Here is a 22,661-nt window from a genome sequence, read left to right as displayed (position 1 = left end):
ACACTTTTCTAGATTGAGGCAGAATTGTTAACATTTTTACATTATTATATGAGAAAAATACCTGGCATAAATGAAGCTGTTGGAAATATTTGTTCTTGCTTCTTTTTGCTTTCTGTCAAAAGTTCCTCTTTGGTTAATGGAAGATCCAAGACTTCTACAATAACCTGAGCTGCATCCAACGCTTTTTTACCCATAACCATGGCTTTCACATCCCATGTATATTTCTTTCCAAAGCAGTCACAGATTTCCTGGAATATCACTGAATAGAGTCGCTCAGTATCTGTGGGAAAAATAGGTTATATTTAGTAGGATATTTCATTTAAAGTTGTGGGGAGAAGAAAGGGGCAGTAAAAAGATTACTGAACTGGGAGTTTGGTGACCTGGGTTTTTTCTAGTCCCAATTCTGATACTTACTTAGTTGCATGACTTTGGAAAAGTAACCATTCTGGGTGGCAGTGGTGTTATGTATGAAGTGAGAGGGCTTGACTAGACAGTTTCTAAGGTCCCTTCGAGCTCTAACATTCTGTAATTCTATAGTTCTAAGGACTCTAGATGAAGAGAGACTCCCCAAGTCAGGATTAAATGATATTTAATTTAGGTATAGGTGAATGAGTAGACAATTAATTCTTTCCAAACTTATTTTGGCCCCTCTTAGTTTTCAAAGAATACAACATAAATATGATAGTTATAAGGAAATGTAATTTCAAAGCTATAATTATGTAAATCATTTAGACAAAAGAAAGTAAAGAAAATTTTCTAATTAATTATTTGGATTGGAAAAAATGTGTTTTTAAAAGTATCACAGAGAATTTTGGCATAATGCATTATGTATGAGCATTTTGTGATCAAGCTTTGGGGCATTTCCACTCATAATTCATTTCAGCACCTGCCAGTAGCTTCACTCATTTAAGAACCTCACTGTGCCTCCTGCGAAATGTTTAATTTTAGGAACTGTATCCTGATCAGGATTGGCTCAGTTAGCTTCAAAATGAACCTCCAAAAAGCCAAATGCACTGATCTGTTATTTAAACTTGATCATTTAAATGTCATTGACTCTCTTCCAAATATAAAAATTCTGAAACTGATTTCATTGATGTTGAGCTATTCTTTCAGGTGATAACGTGATTTAGTAAAACAAAACAAAACAAAACAAAACATTAGACCTGGAATCTGTGATCTTGGGCTCTGACCTAAGACCCCAGTTACCTCAAATGTTCTTATATGATGGGGCTGACTTAGATCTGGGATTTATAGGTCCCTGAAGCACTGCCATTTTTAATCTCTATTTAGCAAACATATATTCCATAATCTGAATATCATATACATAACTATTTTTCAAGTGTTTAGGGAATACAGTCTTGACAAAAAAAAGTAATACATTAAAAATTACTAGTGAATTCTTAGTGAATTAGTGAATTTCTGTTGTATGTTTTCTTAGTGAAAGAAAAGTAAAAGTACAAGTATTACCTTTTAGGGTACACGGAATTTTTTTACATTAAAATTGGGTCTTCCTGCTTAGAAAGGTTGGGAACCACTGAGCTAGATAATGTCTAAGTTCCTTTCTAACTCTAAATTCAATGAAGGTCCAACTGTTTGTAAATACCTCCCCTCAGTGAGAAAGCAAGGCTATACCATGGACATAAAGAAAGAATGAATTTAGAGGAAACCACTTTGTTAACTACAAAGTACTGTACAAAATGAGCTCATCCCTGAAAGCAGGGATTCTCTTATTCTAGTATAAGCATATTATCTTATATATTATATAGAAGTATGTATGTGTGTAGAAAACATTCATATTCTAAATTGTTCAAATAGCAATTAAAGATTAGAAATGCTAGGACACAATCATACTTAGAACCTTTATGACTAGGGTTACATATAAAATTGGATCAATGCTGTTTTGTTCCAGGCACTGACAATTATATTTCATTAATAAACTACGTAAAAAAAATTTTTTAATCATGCCTGTTTTTAAAGGAGATGAAATATGGAATAACAATAACAAGCAGTAGATTAATTATTTGTTTTTCCTGCATATATTGGTTTAGACATTCTAGTCTTGTAACATGAGGAAAAAAACCTGGCAGAGAATTTTAAAGGCAGATTCTGTGGCTGTGCAATTCTTGCATAATAAATTCCTAAGTTTTTGTTTTAATACTTCTTTATTTCTCATTAAGTTGTTTTCTGGTTAGCTCATCATAATTTTTAGATGATTCATTTCTTTGGTAAAATTCATCATTATCTTTTCTAAAGTATTAATTCTCCTTTCCATTTTTCCTTACTTGGTATTCCATTCTGTATATCATTTTATTTCTTCCAGGTACCTTCTTTCTGATTATGAAGATCAACTTATTTACCTATTTCCTAGTTCTATAGTAGTATAAATGTTCTTTTTTACTAGGGCAAAGTGTCCCACCCCAAATTTTTTAAAAATTAATTTATTTTGAATTATCAACAATCACTTCCATAAGCTTTTGAGTTTTAAATTTTTCTCCCCCCCCTCCCCAAGACAGCACACAATCTCATATAGGCTATACATATACATTCCTATTAAATATATTTTCACATTAGTGATGTTATAAGGGAGAATTAGAACTAATAGGAGGAACTACCAGAAAGAGGAAACAAAACTCAACAGAAGAAAAAAATAAAAAGTAGTATGCTTCGATCTGCATTCAAACTCCATAGTTCTTTCTTCTTTGTGGATAGCATTTTCCATCACGAGGCCTTTGGAGATGTCTTAAATCCTTGTATTGCTGAGAAGGGTTAAGTTTATCAATGTTAGTCATTGCACAATGTGGCTGTTATTGTGTACAACGTTCTCTTGGTTCTGCTCACTTCACTCGACATCGGTCCATACAAGACTTTCCAGGTTTTTCTGAAGTCAGCCTGTTCATCATTTCTTATAACACAACAGTATTCCATTACATTTATATAGCACAACTTGTCATTCCCCAATTGATGGGCATCCCCTCAATTTCCAATTCTTTGCCACCATAAAAAGAACTGCTACAAATATTTTTGTACATATGGGTCCTTCTCCCATTTGTATAATCTCTCTGGGATACAGCCCTAGAAGTGCTATTGCTGGGTCAAAGGGTATGTACATTTTTATAACCCTTTGGGCATAGTTCCAAACTGCTCTCCAAAATGGCTGGATCATTTTACAGCTCCACTAACAATGCATTAGTGTTCCAATTTCCCCACATCTTCTCCAACATTTATCATTTTCCTGTTTTGTTATGTTGGGCAATCTGATAGGTGTGATGTGGTACCTCAGAGTTGTTTTGATTTGCATTTCCCTATCCAATAGTGATTTAGAGCATTTTTTCATGGCTATAGATGACTTTAATTTCTTCATCTGAGAACTGCTTGTTCATATCTTTTGACCATTTATCAATTGGGGAATGACTTGTATTCTCATAAATTTGACTTAATCCTCTATATATTTTAGAAATGAGGCCCTTATCAGAAAGACTGGTTGTAAAAATTCTTTCCCAATTTTCTATTTTCCTTCTAATCTTGGTTGCATGGGCTTTGTGCAAAAACTTTTCAATACAATGTAATCAAAGTTATCCATTTCATTTTTCATAATGTTCTCTATCTCCTGTTTGATCATGAATTCTTCTGTTCTCCATAAATCTGATAGGTAAACTATTCCTTGCTCTCCCAGTTTGCTTACTGTATCAGCCTTTATATCTAAGTCATGAACCCATTTTGACTTTATTTTGGTATGTGGTGTGAGATTTGGGTCTATGCCTAGTTTCTGCCATACTCTTTTCCAGTTTTCCCAGCAGTTTTTTTCAAAGAGTGGTTCTTATCCCAGAAGCTGGGGTCTCTGGGTTTATCAAATAATACATTACTATAGTCATTGACTACTGTGTCTTGCATACTTAACCTATTCCACTGATCCACTGGCTATTTCTTAGCCAGTACCAAGCAGTTTTGATGATTGCTGCTTTATAATACAATTTAAGATCTGGAATGCTAGCCACCTTCCCCTGCATTTCTTTTCATTAGTTCCTTGATATTCTGGACCTTTTGTTCTTCCAAATGAATCTTGTTATTATTTTTTCTAACTCTATAAAATATTTTTTGGTAGTTTGATTGGTATGGCACTGAATAAGTAAATTAGCTTAGGTAGAATTGTCATTTTTATTATATTAGCTCAGCCCACCTATGAGCAACTGATGTTTTTCCAATTATTTACATCTGATTTTTGTGTGAAAAGTGTTTCATAATTGTGTTCATATAGTTCCTGGTTTCTTTTGGGAGGTAGAGTCTTAAATATATTATAATGTCTACAGTAAGTTTAAACAGAATTTCTCTATCTCTTGCTGTTGGGCTTTGTTGGTACTATATAGAAATGCCAGTGATTTATGTGGGTTTATTTTATAGCCTGCAACTTTGCTAAAGTTGTTTATTATTTCAAGTAGTTTTTTACTTGATTCTCTAGGATTCTCTAAGTATGTCATCATGTCATCTGCAAAGAGTGATAGCTTTGTCTCTTCTTTGCCTATTCTAATGCCTTCAATTTCTTTTTCTTCTCTTATTGCTAAAGTTAATGTTTCCAGTATGATATTGAACAACAGTGGTAATAATGGACATCCTTGTTTCACCCCTGATCTTACTAGAAATGCTTCTAGCTTGTCCCCATTACATATGATGCTTGCTGAAGGCTTTAGGTAGATGCTATTCATTATTTTAAGGAAGACTTCATTTATTACTATGCTGTCTAGTGTTTTTAATAGGAATGGGTGTTGTATTTTGTGAAAAGCTTTTTCTGCATCTATTGAGATGAACATGTGGTTTCTGTTCGTTTTGTTGTTGATATGATCAATTATGCTGACCCACTCCAAATTAAAAAAAAAAAACAACAAAGAAAGAGAATTTTGGGTCATGGGAGCCACAAGATATTTAATACAATCCACACGACCTCCTAAATCTCTCCCAAACAGAAATTATGTGCCAAAGATAAAGCAACTTCAACTGCATTCATGGTCTAGGATACCCAGAATCCTGAACACACACACACACACACACACACACACACACACACACACACACACACACACACACACACACACAAACCAAGGAAGTGATGCTCACTCAACATCCTTCCCCCATTTTCTATGCTGTCAGAGTGAAGCTGTTTTAGGACATGACACAAGCTTACATTAAAACCCACCCTCAACTCCTGTTTCTCTTCCCTCTTTGCAGTGTCCTGGAGACACCAACTCCAAGCTGCAAAAGTTTGCATGGGCTTCAACAGCCAGCCTAGCCACAGTTCTTCAAGAACAAAAAATTGTCAGAGACTTTAAACCAGAAGCACCAGTACCAGGAAAAAGAGGTTCTGAACTGTTAGTACTGGGGAAGAAAACATGAACAGAGCTAGGACAGGACACATACACTTTGGGGGCTACAAAGTATTCCAACAAGCCTGAAGGAAAGAGCACAGCAATCAGCTGCAGCTAGTTCTGACCACCCAAAGTCAGCTGGGAAAGAGACATAAGCTAGTGAATGTGGATTGCCCATGGTAGCAGGCATGAAATCCAATCCCCAAGAAAACCACAATTAGAGGGAAGGGAGTCAGGAAGGTGTAAAAGCCAAATGAGAATTATGATAGGAGAATTTACATCCTGCATGATTTCAGAAAAACTTGGAAAGATTTACATGGACTGATACAGAGTGAAATGAACAGAACCAGGAGAACAATGTACATAGTAATGTGAATGACTTAGCTATTATCAATAATATAATGATTCAAGATAATCCCAAATGACTTATGATGAAAAATGCTATCTGCCTCCAGAGAAAGAAGTAACAGTGTCTGAATACAGACTGAAGCATATTACTTCACCTTTCTTTCTTTTTCTACAAGAAAATATGTGATTATGGTCTTCCTCTACTCCAAACATTTTAATGATTCCCCATTACCTTTAGGATAATACTCCTAAGCCTGGAATTTACAGTCTCTCACAATCTGGCTTTCATCTATCTTTTGCATATGTACAGCCTATATCAGTTTGCTTATTGTCTCAGGGATGGGGTTGGGGAGGTTGGGAGGGATAGAATTTAGAATTCAAAACTTAAAAAAGAAAAAATAATTTTAAATACTGTTTTTATACATAATTGGAGAAAAATAAAACATTAATAACAATTACATCCTGCATAGCAAAAATAATGAACAGAAGAGAAAAACCAGAATCTGTGATGGCAAGCCTCATCAAAAAAACAAAAGAACAATAGATTATAAATGCAAATAGATAGAAGTCATGTGAAATCTAAGAGAAACAAAAAACAGTAATGTTAACAGAAAACCACCTGATATTGGTAAACTGATCAAAAGTGGAAAATAAGGAAAAACTCCATATATAATTTTTTTAAACTGCTAAGAAAACTAGAAAGCAATATGGCAAAAATTAGGCTTAGACCAGTATCTTATATCACATTCCACAATACATTCTGAATATGTAAATTTAATATTAAAGACCACACTATTAAAAAAATCAAAAGAAAAGCAGAGCACATACCTTTCACAACTATGATAACGAGATGTGTTTTTTTACCACACAAGCAATAGTGACAATTACAACAGATAAATAACTTTGATCACTTAAAACTGAAAACCTTTTGTATAGACAACTTTAGTGTATGAAAGACAAGGAAAGCGGCTGAATGGGGAAAAAAATCTTTCTAAATTTCTCTGACAAGGTTTAGTATCCAAGATACACACACAGACACACACATATGTGTATATACACACACACATACACATATGTGTATATACACACACACATATACATACACACATATGACTGATAGTTATTTCCCAATAGATTAATGGTCAATGGATATGAACAAACAGTTCTCAAAAGAATTGTATTTACAACTGCATGAAAAAAATGTTCCAAATCAATTAGAAGAGAAATGCCAAAAAACAAACAAAAAGTTTTAATTCTTCCCTGCAAATTAGAAAACAAAATGACAAAAAAAATGCAATATTCAATGTTGGAAGGTTTGTAGAAAGACAGAAATACTAATACATTGTTGGTGCAACTGTGAAATGGTATGACCCTTCTGAAAAGCAATTTGGGATTATGCAAATAAAGTGAATAAAATGTCCATACTCTTTGAACCAGAAATTCCATTACTGGGCTTATATAAACAAGAAAAAAGACCCCATATACTCAAAATACTTACAGCAGCACTTCTTAAAATAGCTAAAAACTGGAAACAAAGTAGATGTTTTATTGGGGAATAGCTAAACAAATAGTGTTACAAGTAATAGAATATTACTGTGCTTTAAAAAGAAAATGTATGTGACTGAATACATAGAAACATAGAAAGCTCTATATGAAATGATGCAGAGTGAAGTTAAGTGGAGCCAAGAAAATAATACACATAGTAACTGCAACAATGTAAACGGAAAGAATGACACACCAAAAAGCAAAAGTAACAAAAGTATAAAAATCAAGCGAGATTTGAATGAAGAGATATGAAAAAAAAACATCCCTAACCCACCTTTTCACAGAGGTGGAGGTCCATAGGAATTACCTACATTGCACATCTTCGGACTTTTTCAATATACTGTTCAGTAGTGCTGGCTCTTTACCCCCCTCTGCAAAAACACTACCTGTCACATGGGTAGCTCTCTGAGAAAAGGATGGGGAGGGATACCTGGGATAGTATGGTGATAAAAGAAAAATAAAATATCAACAAAAACTTACGAAAATTAAAAACAAGGAAAGAAGTTATCAGTAACTACAACCATTTTATAGTTTTTAAAAATCAAAGCTACTGTGCTAGATTATTCTAGCCCATTTGTAAGTCAATTACATTAACTACATCTTAGAACTTATGAAAGACTATATAACATAAAGGACAATGGATTTGGAACCAGAAGAACTGAGTTCTGCTACTTATCATATGTTGGTTAAGTTTCTTGATTTCTGTGAACCTTGGTTTTCTCATCTAAAATGACAGGATTGGACTAGATGTTCTCTAAGCAACATTAAAACCTTAAATTTTATGAGCAAATTTCATGAATAAGCTTGAGCCTGTATATATTCTATGAATGCTTATTAGAAAACCAATCTTTAAATGTCTGAACAATACTTATATTTGTATTCATTTATAATTTTAGATCACACAAAATTAATGTCCTAAGTACACAGTATTTTGTGTTTCAGTATTGTCAGTTCAATGCAGAGTCAAATAATTTCAGGACAAAATCAGCTTGCAATATACTTGGTAAGTTCTAAAAGGTAACATGCTTTTTGCAGTGTGCAAATGAAGCAGTGTTTTAATACAGGGGTACCAAGTGCCAAATTTCAAATTGCATTAACAATAAATAACCATCCATCAAGTCTAACCTCTCATAAAGACTTTCTAACCCCTCATCTAAGAGCAAATAAGCACAAACCAATCATTAATTTTTCTTTTGAGTTGTCACATATCATCAGAATAAAAATCAGAAAGTGCTTTAAGACAAAAAAGGTAATACAGTGAAAAGAGAAGGAGGCCCAGGACTGGGTCTGGATTTCAGCCCTAGTTACAACCTGGGTGATTTTAGGAAAATCTTTAATCAAGCAAGCAAGCATTTATCAAGTACCTCCTATGTCTCAGGTACTAATGCTAGGCTCTGGGGGTACAAAGACAAAAGTGAAGAAGTACTTACCCTCAAAGGTCATACATTCTATCAAGGGATATCACACTTACATACATTGGTAAATAGAAAATGAGTATAAGGTAAATTGGCAGGGAAGGCCCTAGATGACTGTGGTTCAGGAAAGACTACACATAAAAGATGGCCTCTTGATTTGAATCTTGAAGAAAACTAGGGATTCCAAGAGGTGGAATTTCTTTGGACTTAGTTTTTTTCATCTATAAAATGAATGAATTGGACTATATAGGAATGTACTTCTACTTCCAAATTCTAGGATCCTAAGACACAAAGCATATATAAGTAATTTCAAGTTTAGGTTTCTAAAGCATGATTACCTATGCCATGCATTTTCAAAGAAAAAAAAACATTAAAAATTGCTCCTAGAGGGTTACTTTAAAACAACTGTCTAGTAGTTCTATCTATGCTGTAAAGCCCTAGAGAGATAAAATTATGTTTTGCATTCGTCATTATTAGTGGTAGGGCATGGTGTTTGTAGCTTTGTCTGTCTGGCTTAGCTGGCTGAAACTGGCTTTACTCAAAGGTTTACTCTTTCATTTCTAATTGCTGTACATTTTTTTTTTGTTTTGCTGCTATATTATAGCCAGAATGTATCATTTGAAGTCCAACCCAAGAATCATTAAAGCAGGGCCTGTCATATCCAAGACATATGTGTTACATACCACGGACACAAAAATCAAATCAAACGAAAAGCAAAACAACCAAAAAAAAAAAAAGCAAAAACCCAGCTCCTGCCTCAAAGGATAAATTAATTCTACTTGAGGGAAATTACACTTCTATTTCTCCACTGAGTTCACCACAGTTGTGATCAATCAATAAGCATTTAAGTACCTAATAGGTTCGGAATTGTACGAGGCCCTGAGAATACAAAGGCCAAAAAACAACAAAAAATCTCAAATGCTACCAGGGGAAACAGGTACATACATAAATACATACAGAAGAAATAAGGAATATGAACTAGACCTGTAATTTCATTGGCAATGGAAATCCTAAGGGAGGAAATTCTCTGCCACAGAAGGTCAGCATTTTCTCTGCAACTTGCTGTCTTAGAAAGCTGCATAGAGTACTAAGAGGTTAAGCAAGTTGCCCAGGGTCATGCATCCCATACATGTCAATGGGACGTAAACAGAAGGTTTTCTTGGTGTCAAGGCTCTCCAGTGAAGTATATCATGCTATTTCTTTGAATAAATACATATGGGATAAATACCAACTGACTCTTACAATAGACTGGTCCTCTTTTAATCACATACTACCACATGACAGTTTAATTTCTAAAATGCTTAATCATTCATGTTTATGTCTTGGCTTCTGAATTAGATTACAAAGTCAATGAAGCTCTAGGAGGGAAGGGACTACATCACATGCTTCCTTGTATCTCACTCAATACCTAACAGAGGTAATCACATGTATGTGTTCATAACATTTTAGAAGTCTGGGCAGGTTGTGTTAAGAGTCAGCTCAGACCAGCTTCTTAATTGATGGCTAAATTTTCAGTGCAGGCATTTACACTTTGGAAATTGCCAAATGCTACAAGTCAGGGTTTGATTGTTGTTCTGTTGATTGTCCACCGACTTAAGAACATGATGGAGAAAATAATAATGCAGATGGAAACTAAAAGTTCTCACTACATTTTGTTTGTTTGTTTGTTGTTTTTGGGGGGAGAGTCAGCTAACCATTTATCAGCATGCTTCTGGATAGGAGAGACTTGAGAAATCATTTACTTCAAGCTCCTCATCTGACTAATGAAACTTATGCCCTTCAACATGAAGTTTCTGCTCAAGGTTACAAAGCAACTGACAAAGTTAAGAGGAGAACACAGGTCTTTCAACTCCCATTCTATGCTGATAGTAGGAGTTGCATATAAAGTATAGAATGAAGGGAGATTTCGTTCATTTCATTTTTAAAAAGGTTTCCCCATTTTTAGTTGAGAAGAAGTGCCACACATGGAAAAAGTTCTCTTTAGTTCAATTTTCTACTTGTCAATCTCTGCATCATGTAACAAGAGATGCTGTTTAGATAAGCAGGAAAATTCAGAGAAAGTTTTTTTTTCCTATAAAATATTGATGATCTATTGAGATGATGTATGTGAAAGACCTCCCATAGCCATAAGGTGTTATTTAAATGTAAAATATGATGATGATAAATATTTTTTGTTGCTTATTGTTTCCCTGATACAAACTAGAAGGCAATTATATTATAAAGGATTCCTGTGCATTCATTCAAAGCATGGTATATTGTTTTTTCAAAACAGTCAATAATCTTTTGCACCTATTCCTCTGTGAACACTTCAAAAGTACATAAACATATTGAAATTGCTTTTTATTATGCTAGTAGCCTATGAAGTTGGATGTTAAAAAAATTCTCATAAGTCTAGAAGTAAAGGATTTTAGCTGGGTCCTTTGTATTCTACTTAAAGTAAATAAAACCTTAAGCCACATTAATCAGGGAAGTTAAATAACTGATTTTCTTACAAACATCTGTCATACAAACTGATTAATAAAAACCGAAAAAGAATGAGGTGTTCTGGCTAACTGAATTTTCTGCATCATCAACCATTAACCAGCAAAACACTTTACATAGTTGAAAATACTTCAAGAACTTCTTTTATCCTTTTCTGCCTTAGCAGTATAAATGGTATAAAATCAACATAATTGACTTTTCTTTCCAAGGACATATATGACTTCCAAATCACCAAATCCAAAGGCCTTTTTCTCAGTCATCCTACTTCAGTGAAATTTCAATTTACCCAATAAACACTTAAATGCCTATTGTGCATAATACACTATGCTTCACATTTCTTCAATATCTGACTCTGCTGACAGCTCCCTCCTTGAAATTCACTCTTTCCTGTTGGCCATGAAACGGGTTGGGCCTGGGTCTCCTACTATCTAAGTGCTTTCTCTCAGTTTCCTTAGTTCAAGCATTCCTCCTCACCCTTGTTTCTCTCACCCCACCTTGTTTCTCTATTCTCTCTAATCTGTCCCTTTTGGTGATTTCACCAATTGGCATCGATTATTATTCTACAACCAAATCTCTGTCTCTAGCCTCTTGCACAAGATTGTCTCAAATTCCCAAATTCCTGCAAGATATTTGTCCCTGAATATCTGATTGACAGCTCAAATTTAATATAAACAAAAGCAAATTCATCATATTCTCAGAAAATCTGCTGTTCTTTCCACTTATTCCATCTTCATTAATGGTGACACTCTTCCACAATTACTGGGCTCAAATATTTAATTTCATCTTTGCTTTTTCCCTTTCCCTTAAAATCCAGTTACTAAGTCCTGTTATTGTGGATAGCATGGAATAGAGGCTCTTAACCTGGGAACTGTGAGAAGGTCCATAAACTTGAATTGGAAGAAATATTCTGAAAATGGTATTTCAGTGTAATTGGTTTTGTTTGGACTGCTATGTATTTCATGCATTTAAAAATATTATTTTGAGAAGGGGTCTATAGGCTTAATCAGACTGTCAGATTGGGTCATAAGACAAAAAACGATTAAGAACCCTTAGTAGAAAAAGACTGAGCTAAATGTATATAAAGCTGAGGACATCCTTGCAAAGAGCAGTTTTCCCCCTTTAAAAATAACTGATACTTTGTTTTATTGTCATTTAACTCTTTTTGATAGGCTTGGAATTAGGCAGTTGGAAAAGGCCTTAGGAAACATCAAATTCAATACTCTGGTTTTACAGATTAAGAATCTGGGAAAAGAGAACTTGTCCAAGGCCACACAGGTAACACATTGCAAAACTGAAGTAAGAATATGAGTAGGTTGATTTTTAGTCCAATGCTGTTTCTACTATACTGCACTCACCTCTAAAAGTTCAGTGCAGGAAAAAAAAATGTTAAGCATAGTTTTTGGTAAATTGGTTTCTAGCTATTCAAGACTTTATGTTATGGAGTATATGAATGATTTACAACATTATGCATTGTAAAATAAGATAAACAGGACAAAGGAAACACCTTTACAACAAACTAAAGATTTCGACTTGACATTTTAAAGGAAATATTTACACTGGGATATAGACTGCAATTAGATGAAAAATTATATTTAAAAGGAACAACCAACCTAAATGAATCTCACATTCCAAATACATTATTTTTCACAAAATATTTTTAGTTTTCATTCTGTGTTTGAACTTTGTAACTTGTTTTGAGCATTATTATATTTTTAAAAATCATAGTTTTAGAAATGTTTTACATGTCTTGTGCTTTCATTTCACCCTGAGACTAATTTACTCCAAGGCATCTTCAATTTGATAAAGGAAATTAATGGAAATATATGATTCAATTCATGTAAACCTAACTTTAGATTACTTTTTTCAGCAAAAACAGTTATTCTATAAATTGAGTTACATCAAACTACCTAAAACATACATTAACACTAAGTTTGCTTGTGTAGCTTCAATACCAATGGGAATTAGACAGGAAGAATATTGCCAATTTTGAAATATAAATGAAAAATAATCAAAGAATCTTGAGCTTTTAGTGAATTTCTCAGGTCAACTCCTAGATCACTGGTACATGTCAAGAAGAGGGTAACCAAGATGGTGAGAAGGTGGCTGGGGTGGGGTGGGGGAGTTTGCAACTATCATATGAGGTTTTATTGAAAGAACAGGTATGGGGGCAGCGAGGTGGTGCAGTGGATACAGCACTGGCCCTGGAGTCAGAAGGATCTGCGTTCAAATCTGGCCTCAGTCACTTGATACTTACTAGTTGTGTGACCCTGGGCAAGTCACTTAATCCCATTTCCAAGCAGAAAAAGAAAGAACAGATATGTTTAGCCTGAAGAAGTAAACATGGAGGTGGGGTGGGGTTTAAGACATGCATTTTCAAAAATGTGAAGGATCAGTATGTGAAAGAAAGATCCGATTTGTTCTACTTGGCTCAAGACAGCAGAACTAGGAAAAATGGGTGGAATTTGAGGAAGAGCTTAGAATTGGGAAGGAAAAAACTTTCATAATTACAGCATTTTATACAGAGAGGAAACTGACTTGAAATATAATGGGATTTTCCTCACAAAAAAAAATTTTCTAGCAAAAGTCAGATGATTATTTAATGGGTATATTGCAGCTGGGATTTCAATTCAGCTGATAAACATCAAATAAGTATGTACTAAGCACCAGATACTTTTGCTAGATGCTAGGAATGCAAAGACAAAAATGAAAAATTTTTTATTCTCTTAAGCTTACATTCTATGAGATAAAAAATATGCACAAATATTAGTAAATAAAACAAACTAAAACATAGAAAAATAAATAGAAGGTAATTTGGGAGGAGGGCATAGTAACAACTGGGAGAAGTAGGAGATGCTTGAGGTAAGTCTGTAAAAAAGGAGGAAGGCAGGAAACGAAATGCGGTACGTAAGGAAAGAAGAGGAGGCCACTTTGGCTCAACTGAGTAAATGAGTGTTACAGATGAGCAATCTATCTGGAAAGATAGGTTGCAATCAGATTATGAAGGGTTTATATGCCAAACAGAGAAATTTTATCTTTTCTCCTAAAGCCAAAGCTTCTTGAAAAGCAGAGTGACATAGTCAGACCTATGCTTCAGAAACATCCCTCTGGCAGCTACGTATATAAGATTTCTGTTCTGGAGTGTGCTGAACTACTACATCTTTATAATTCCTTTCAGTTCTAGGCTTCAATGATTCTGCATCAAATGTTCTTGCATTTCTTCTTAACGAATTATAACAGTGTAAAAGGTCTTGATATTCTCTGTATTTTTCTTACATTTGCAATGGATTCAAAATCATGATTGCTCCAGTTGGAAGGGGCTTTACAGGTCATCTAGCCTGACCCTTTCGTTTTATAGACTACAAAACTGAGACCCAAAGATTTTAAGTCACTTGGCCACTGTCACATAGATATTAAGAGGCAGACTGAGGATTCTACTTTAGGTCTATATTCTATTAGACCACTAAAGCTATTTTATAATTATATAAATTATATAATATATAATTATATGCAATATATAATTGTAGAAATTATATCATAAAGCTATTTTATAATTCCAATTAAAAAAAAACCTCTTAGCCACTAACAATATTAGAGCCAATGTAGCTTCTATCCAGAGTCTTCAAGGATCTGATACAGTGACCTACAAAGACTAAATGAAATAATGCCTCTTTTAATGATAAAAATCGGATCTAAAATTGTGATCTTGTCAGAAGGTTCTATAGGAAAACTTTACTGTTATTGAAAGAAATTACTGATACCAAAAAACACACCTAATTTCCTTTACACAGCTTGCAATGTATATCTATAACCTCTAACTCAAAGAAATATCTCCAATAAAAAATCATTTAATGCAGTGTTTCCCAAATGGTTGGTCTGGATCCTTGACAGGTAAGAAAATTTCAATGCTAACAATATTTCCCCTAAAATACTAAATCATATATGTATCAAAATACTCACTGTACAATTTTTCATACAAAAATTAGGTAACTTCACTTTGTTCAAAATTTCCCCAACCCTCTTTCTATCCTGGGGCATTTCATACCCATCGTATTTGTTTTCTGTTAATATATTTCAAGGTATTCTGTGGTTAAAATGGTTTGGAAATCTAATCTAATAGCTTGCCTTGCCTAAGATACTTTTTATAGCAAATTAAACAGAAAATTAAAGCCAGTTTCATTAGGAATGACACATACCGGCTCTGTGATCCTGGGCAAGTCACGTAAACTCCTTAGTGGTCTAGGTAACTAGAAGACTAAATTGATAAAAAGATACTGCTGACTTGCACTGGTAGAAAGTCTGCTTACCTGGGAGTATCCTATAGTATTTAAATCACAGAAGAGGTCCCTATCTCTTCATTAGAAATGCAGGGGGAAAAATACTGGTTATTATGTGCTACACAAAAAGTCAAAATGTATTTAAAATATAGTCAATCTTCAACTTTCGCTGGAGTAACGTTCCTAGAAAACAGCATGAAAGTAAAAAATGAGAATGTTTATACATTAAACCAATGGGAAATAGGGGGTTAGACCACCAAAAACTATAATCTTTCACTAGAGATTGCTTAAAATACTTTTCTGCATACAATTCTTTATAAGAAAGCAGTAATTTTAATAATATGTACTTTTCCTAACACAATAACCATGAAATAACCCAAAAATGCAGGGGAGTGGAGAGGCAACAACAGAGGGACTGGGAGGGGGAGGGGTAAAGGCTAGGGTAACAACAACAACAGTGAACTGGGAGGTAAAAAAAAAAGGAAAGCAGCAACACCTTTCATCTCTAATGTCCTTTTTGGCTCTGTGGTTAAACTGTTCCCGATGAAAAGCACAAGCCTACAGCAGTAGAGACAACAGGTGAGGCAGGGCACTTGCCCCCAATATGCCCACATGAAAGTGAAAATGAGGTTACTAATAAAATCACAAGAATGCCTGAAGTTAAACTCACTAATGTTGAGGATTCACTAACTCATCTCTTACCAAACAATATGAAATAGTAGGAGAAATAGACACACATACACTCCACATTGTTGCAATTTGTATTTTAAATCATGTTTTCTCTCTCTAATATGCATTTTATAGATATCATCAGCATATCCACATATTTTAATAGAGCTGAGTGGTTTCAATCTCCAGTTCAAATTCATCCCATGGTTATATTATAATGATGCTCTTTTGTATATAAAAAGCAAAAATTGGTTTGGTGTAACAGAAATGATACATGATCCAGACTTGATAAATACAGATTAAATGACATGAGGGATATATACATCTCATTGCTTGGTTTGCTATCAAGTACAAAAAGGAGTTCAAGTAGACATGAAGAGGTGAAGTCCTCTGACACAAAAACTTGTTACAAAATAAGTTTTGTTGTGTTCAAGAAAATATCAAGGACATAATTTAAAAATATCGAATTTAAAGGGAAAAAAAGAAACGGTGGTGCCAAACACCAAAAACATCGATGCAGAAATAAATTAGAGCTTAGGTTGACTGTATTATCACCTTGCATAGTCAAAAGCTGACACATCTGCTTGTATGCCTGGTGTATGTATGAAAAGAGAAATAAATGAAATGAAGTCATGTATACTGGATAAATATGCAGCATCTTTTTCTTACAAAATACTTCTGATTGAGATCTTACCTCTTTGGCCAAACTGACTTTATTCTTTTTTTTTTCCCTTTTTTAAATTTTTTATTCATTTTTAATTTAAATACAAAAACCAAAAAACCAAAAAAAAGACAACAACAACAAAAATCATTTCCAGGTACGCAGCACAACATAAGGAGAGATTCATTATATAAACATGAATTTCCATTTCAGACTGTTCACTTTTTATTGAAAAACTGTACTAAATGCAACATATTGCTTTCAAAGCTACCCTGCTTTTCTGTGCTTCCCTCTAAGTTTTCTTTTGTTCTCTAGTATGCATTTTTTCTCCCTCTCTCCTCACTGTACCCTAAAGAGTACAATTAAACACAAATGTGTGTATGTATGTGTGTGTATGCATGTATGTGTGTGTGTATGTATTTTTGTGTAAAACCATGCTATACATACTTCTATTCATAAGTTCTTTCTCTGGACGTGGAGAGCATCTTCTTTCACAGGCCTCTTATAGTTGGTTTGACTATTTATGACACTCAAGATGAATTAATCATTTAATGTTGTTCTTAAGACAAAATTTCTGTTACTATGTACAACATTCACTTGGTACTGTCACTATTCCATAAAAGTCTTTCCATGTTTTTTCTAAACTCAACCAGCTCATCACTTCCCACGTAGTATTCCATCACAATCACATATCACAACTTGTTTAGCCATTCCCTAACTGAAGGGCATCTAAATTTCAGCCAATCTGATAGGTGTAAGATGATATCTCAAAGTTGCTTTAATTTTGACTTCACTGAAAAACTGCCTATTCATATCCTTCAAACATTTATCAACAGGGAATAACTTATATCCTTTTAAATTAGACAAAGTTTATTGAATGTTAGAGAAGTGAGACCTTTATCTGAGAGACTGTCTATAAATTTTTTTTTCCTGAATTTTCTGCTTTAATCTTGGGTACATTGGTTTTATTTGTACAATACCTTTTTAATTTAATGTTATCAAAATCATCCATTTTACACCTCACAATCCTATCTCTTGCCTATACATAAACTGTTCTCCTATCCATGAATCTAATATGTAAAATGTTCCATGTTCTTTTAATTTTCTTGTGATATCCCCCTTTATCTCTAGGTCATGTATCCATTTTGAGCTTATCTTAGCAAATGATTTAAGATATTGGTCTATACACAATTTCTGCCAGACTGCTTTAGAGCTTTCCCAACGATTTTTACCTAACAATGAATTCTAATCTCAAAAGCTTAAATCTTTGCATTTGTCAAACATAGGTTACTATAATCATTTATTACTATATGTTGTATGTCTTCTCTGTTCCACTCATCTACCTTTCTATTTCTTAGCCAATACTAGATAGTTCTGATAATTACTACCTTATGATATAGTTTAAGATCTGATACTGCTAAACTTCCCTCCTCTTCATATAATTTTTTCATTAGCTTTTTTTAAACTTCTTGACCTTTTATTCTTCAAATAAATTTTGTTATTATATTTTCTAACTCATCAAAATAATTTTTTGGTAACTTAGTTGAGGTGGTTATTGAATAAGTAAATTAGTTAAGTAAAATTGTCATTTTTATTATGCTGGCTTTGCCTACCTATGAACAATTAATATTTCTCCAATTATTCAAATCTGACTTTATTTGTATAAAGAGTGTTTTATAATTACGTTCACATTGTTCCTGGGTCTGTTTTAGTAGATAAACTCTCTGGTATTTTTTTTACTATCTACAGTTATTTTAAATAGTATATCTCTCACTATCTCTTCCTCTAGGATTTTGCTGGTGAAACATAAAAATGCTGATGATTTCTGTGGGTTTATTTCATAACCTGCTACTTTACTAAAGTTATTGTTTCAAATAACTTTTTAGGTGAATCTTTAGGATTTTCCAAATAGATTTACCATATCATCTGCACAAAGAGAAAAGTTTACTAGCTCATTTCCCATTCTGATTCCTTCAATTTCTTTTCCTTCTCTTATTTTATTGCTAGCATTCTTAAAACAATATTGAATAATATTGGTGACACATAGCGTATTTTCCGTTTCTCTCTTTTAATTAAATATATTTTAGCTTTAACTTTGTCTGAGATCATGATTGCTATCCCTGGTTTGTTTTTTTTTTACATCTGCTGAAGCATAATAAATTCTACTCCAGATCATTATCAATTCTATTTGTATCTCTTATTTTTAATTGTGCTTTTTGGAAGCAACATATTGTCAGATTCTGATTTTAAAACCATTCTACTATCTATTTCTGTTTTATGGGGTGAGTTCATACCATTCACATTCAAAGTTATAATTACTAGTTGTATATTTCCCACCATCCCATTTTTCCTCACTATTTCTTCTTCTCACCCTATTTATTCTTTCTCACATGTCTAATTTACTTCTAACAACTGTCTTTCCTTCCTATTCTTTAATCTACCTACCCTTCTAGGAGTCCCTCTGTTATCCTCTCCCCTCCTACTCTTCATAAGTCCCTCTCCTCACCTTCTTATTTCTTTATAAATTTAGAAGACGTTTCCACCCTCCTAGATATGTATATTGTTTCCTCTTTAACCTAGTTCCAATGACAGTAAGGTTCCAGCACTACCAGCCCTCTACCCCAACTTGTTTCCTCTGCATCAGTTCTTCATTTCATGCGTCATTTCTATAAGATAATTGCTCCTTTTAACCTCTCCCTATCAGTTTTATTTTTTAGAATCAACTCATTATACTCAATGGAACTCAAGCCTTTCTTTCAAACTACCCAAGTAATGATGACAGTCTTCAAGAGTTACTCTTAAGTAAAAGAGTTTGACCTTACTGAGTCCTTTATAATTGGTCTTTAATGTTTAACTGATGTCTCTCCTGGATCTTATACATCAAATTTTCCAGTGAGTTCTGGTCTTTCTGTCACAAATACCTAAAAGCCATTTAGTTTATTAAAAATCCATTTTTTCTCTTCATGATTATACTCAGCTTTGCTGGGTAAGTTATTTTTGGTCACAACACCACCTCTTTTGCCTTTCAAAATATCATTCCCAAACCCTATGGTCTTGGAATGTAGAAGCTGCTAAGTCTTGTAGTTCTGTGATATTTGGTTGGTTGGTTTGTTTTTTCCTTTTCGCTTGTATTATTTTCTCTATTACCTGGGAGCTTTGAAATTTGGCTAGGATATTCTTAAAAGTTTTCCTCCTGGGATTGTTTTAAGTTGGTGATCAGTGGATTTTTTTCTATTTCGACTTTACCCTCTCTTTCTAGAACTTCAGGGCAGTTTTCCTTAATAAGTTCTTGTAATATTGTATCAAGACTATTTTCAAGTTGTCCAACAACGCTTATATTGTCTCTCCTTGATCTGTTCTCCAGTTCAAAGGATTTTTTTTCTTTTTTCTCCCCCCTCCCCCCACCAACCTCTATCAGCTGCCTGGAAAACTGTGTTGGTTCAGAGTAGCAGAGTTTTGGATTTCCCTTTGATTTGATATTTTTGCCCTGCAGGCTGAGCATGAGACTCTGCTCTCTTCCTGGTGTCTGCACCATACTACTGTTGCTATTCACTTCTGAACTTCCTCCTTTCTTGATATAACACTATGAATTTCCTATCAGGGAATGCCATTCCTATGCACAGGTGTACCCTGGATCTAAGTTTACCCTGGATATAAGACCTAGAACTGGGTAATGAGTGACAAAGCTGCCAGTTAATACATGTCCTCATCACAGTGTCCTGGTGTGACCTTGTTGTGATCTAAGACTTCTTCTTGTGCTGGTGTGTAGCTTCTCCCCTACTAGAGTGTTCCCTGCAGTGTGTTCCAGGCTTCATCAGTCTCCAGTGTCTGCACTGGATGTGTGTTTTCTTATGTGTGTGTCCAGCTGGGCTGGACAACATGATTCACTATGACCTTCTCTGGATTTGCTCATCAGGACTCACTCTGGCGCCTTTCCTTTTCTATTTTATTTACTTTTAGTTTTCAACATTCACTTCCATAAACTTTTGAGTTTTAAATTTTCTCCCTCCCTCCTCCTCAACACGGCGTGTAATCTATAGGCTCTACATATACATTCCTATCAAACTTATTTTTCCATTAGTCCTGTTGTAAAGAAGAATTAGAACAAATGGGAGGAATCATGAGAAAGAAGAAACAAAACAAAACAAAAAGAGAGATAGAGAGAGGGCAAACAGTATGCTTCAATCTGCATTCAGACTCCATAGTTCTTTCTCTAGATGTGGATGGCATTTTCCATCATGATTCATTTGGAGTTGTCTTAGATCATTGCATTGCTAGGAAGAACTAAGTCTATGAACATTAGTCATCATACAATGTGGCTGTTACTGTATACAATGTTCTTCTGGTTCTGCTCATTTCACTTTGCATCAGTTCATATAAGTCTTTCCAGGTTTTTCTGAAGTTAGCCTGCTCATCATTTCTTATAGCACAATAGTATTCCATTACATTCATATACCACAACTTGTTCAACCATTCCTTAATTGATGGGCATCCCCTTAATTTCCAATTCTTTGCCACCACAAAAAGAGCTGCTATAAACATTTTTGTACATGTGGGTCCTTTTCCCACTTTTATGATCTCTTTGAGATATAGCCCTAGAAGTGGTATTGCTAGGTCAAAGGGTATGCACATTTTTATAGCCTTTAGGGCACAGTTCCAAATTGTTCTCCAGAATGGTTGAATCAGTTCACTACTAAGTTTTTTCTAATGAGATATTTCACATCTCTTCTATTTTTTCATTCTTTTGATCTTATTATTTCTTAGTGTTTTATAATGTCATTAGCTTCCCCTTGCCTAATTCTAGTTTTCAAGGAGTTATTGTCTCCCTTAAGTTTTTGGAGCTCTTTTTCCAATTAGATGACTTTTTTTCCCCATGATTTTCTTGGATTACTCTTATTTTTTCCCCTATAATTTTTCCTCCATTTCTTTTATTTGATTTTTGAAGTCTTTTTTAAGTTCTTCTAAGAACTTTTTGGGCTTGTGACAATTTGACATTTCTATTTAAAGCAGAAGCAGACTTTTTGGTTTCATTTTCTTCCTCAGAATATGAACTCAGATCTTCTCTCTCCCTATGGCAGCTGTCAATGGTCAGGTTCTTTCTCTTTGCTTACTCATTTTTATTTTTATATTGTTTTATTTTATTTTTAGCAGCTTATTATTGCAGTCAGGTTCTACTCCCAAGGTATGAGGAGTAGAGCCCCAGGCCTCAGGTTCTTTTTATTATATGCATTTATTATATTTATGATAATAAAATATCTATTTTTATAATTTTTGTTCTTATTTATGTATATCATTTATATTATAATTAATTATAATATTTTTATTATTTTTTTTCTGAGCTCTGTCTGGAGGCTTGACCTCAGCAGCTTCTATCCACCCATAAACCATGGCTAAGCCCCACCACCACCCCAGCCATGCTGTTGCACAAATGCTCTTGATCCCTGCAGTCCTTCTGCTCTGGAATTGAAACCAGGGATTCTGCTCTCCTTCAAGTACTCACAGACAGCAGGGTGCTGCCCTTCTGCTATCATACTACCTGGTTTATACTCACTCCTCCTGGCCAACAGCTGTGGTCTTGTAGCTGGTCAGCATAGCTAGGCCGGGTACCCCAAGATGGAGGGTCCTTCAGTCTTCCTCTACTCAGTGTTTGACCCACACACTGTTAGTAAGGCGAAAGTTTCTGCTGCCAAAACTACCAGCCCCTCACTTCCCTCCCCTCCTCCCAGCAACTCCCAGGGCTTGTTGTTTGTTGACTCAACAGAGTCTGCCAGAAGTGTGCACTTCATTCAGGCCATTGTGTCTTTCCCAAGATCCTCTCAAATTGTTTTAGTACAACTGCTTTACTCTGAAATTTATTTATTTCTGCTGCTCTACATTCACTCTGAAGCAATGTTCTGTCTTATTTTGGGAG

At 34.3% G+C, this 22,661-nt stretch overlaps 1 protein-coding gene across 1 annotated transcript in view; it reads right to left on the bottom strand.

Moving 5' to 3' along the window:
- The window catches only part of PUDP (pseudouridine 5'-phosphatase), a 186,110-nt gene that overhangs the window by 123,222 nt on the left and 40,227 nt on the right, over positions 1 to 22,661 (bottom strand). Inside the window, exon 2 of the mRNA XM_021006210.2 lies at positions 62 to 280. Within this exon, the coding sequence (XP_020861869.1) occupies positions 62 to 280 (219 nt within the window). The remainder of the gene's footprint in view (positions 1 to 61; positions 281 to 22,661) is intronic.

The sequence above is a fragment of the Phascolarctos cinereus genome, unplaced genomic scaffold (assembly GCF_003287225.1).
Source record: "Phascolarctos cinereus isolate Bilbo 61053 unplaced genomic scaffold, phaCin_HiC Scaffold_726;HRSCAF=1367, whole genome shotgun sequence".
Taxonomy (NCBI): Eukaryota; Metazoa; Chordata; class Mammalia; order Diprotodontia; family Phascolarctidae; genus Phascolarctos; species Phascolarctos cinereus.
Note: the sequence above shows the minus strand (reverse complement) of the source record. Positions and strands in the feature narration are given on the sequence as shown.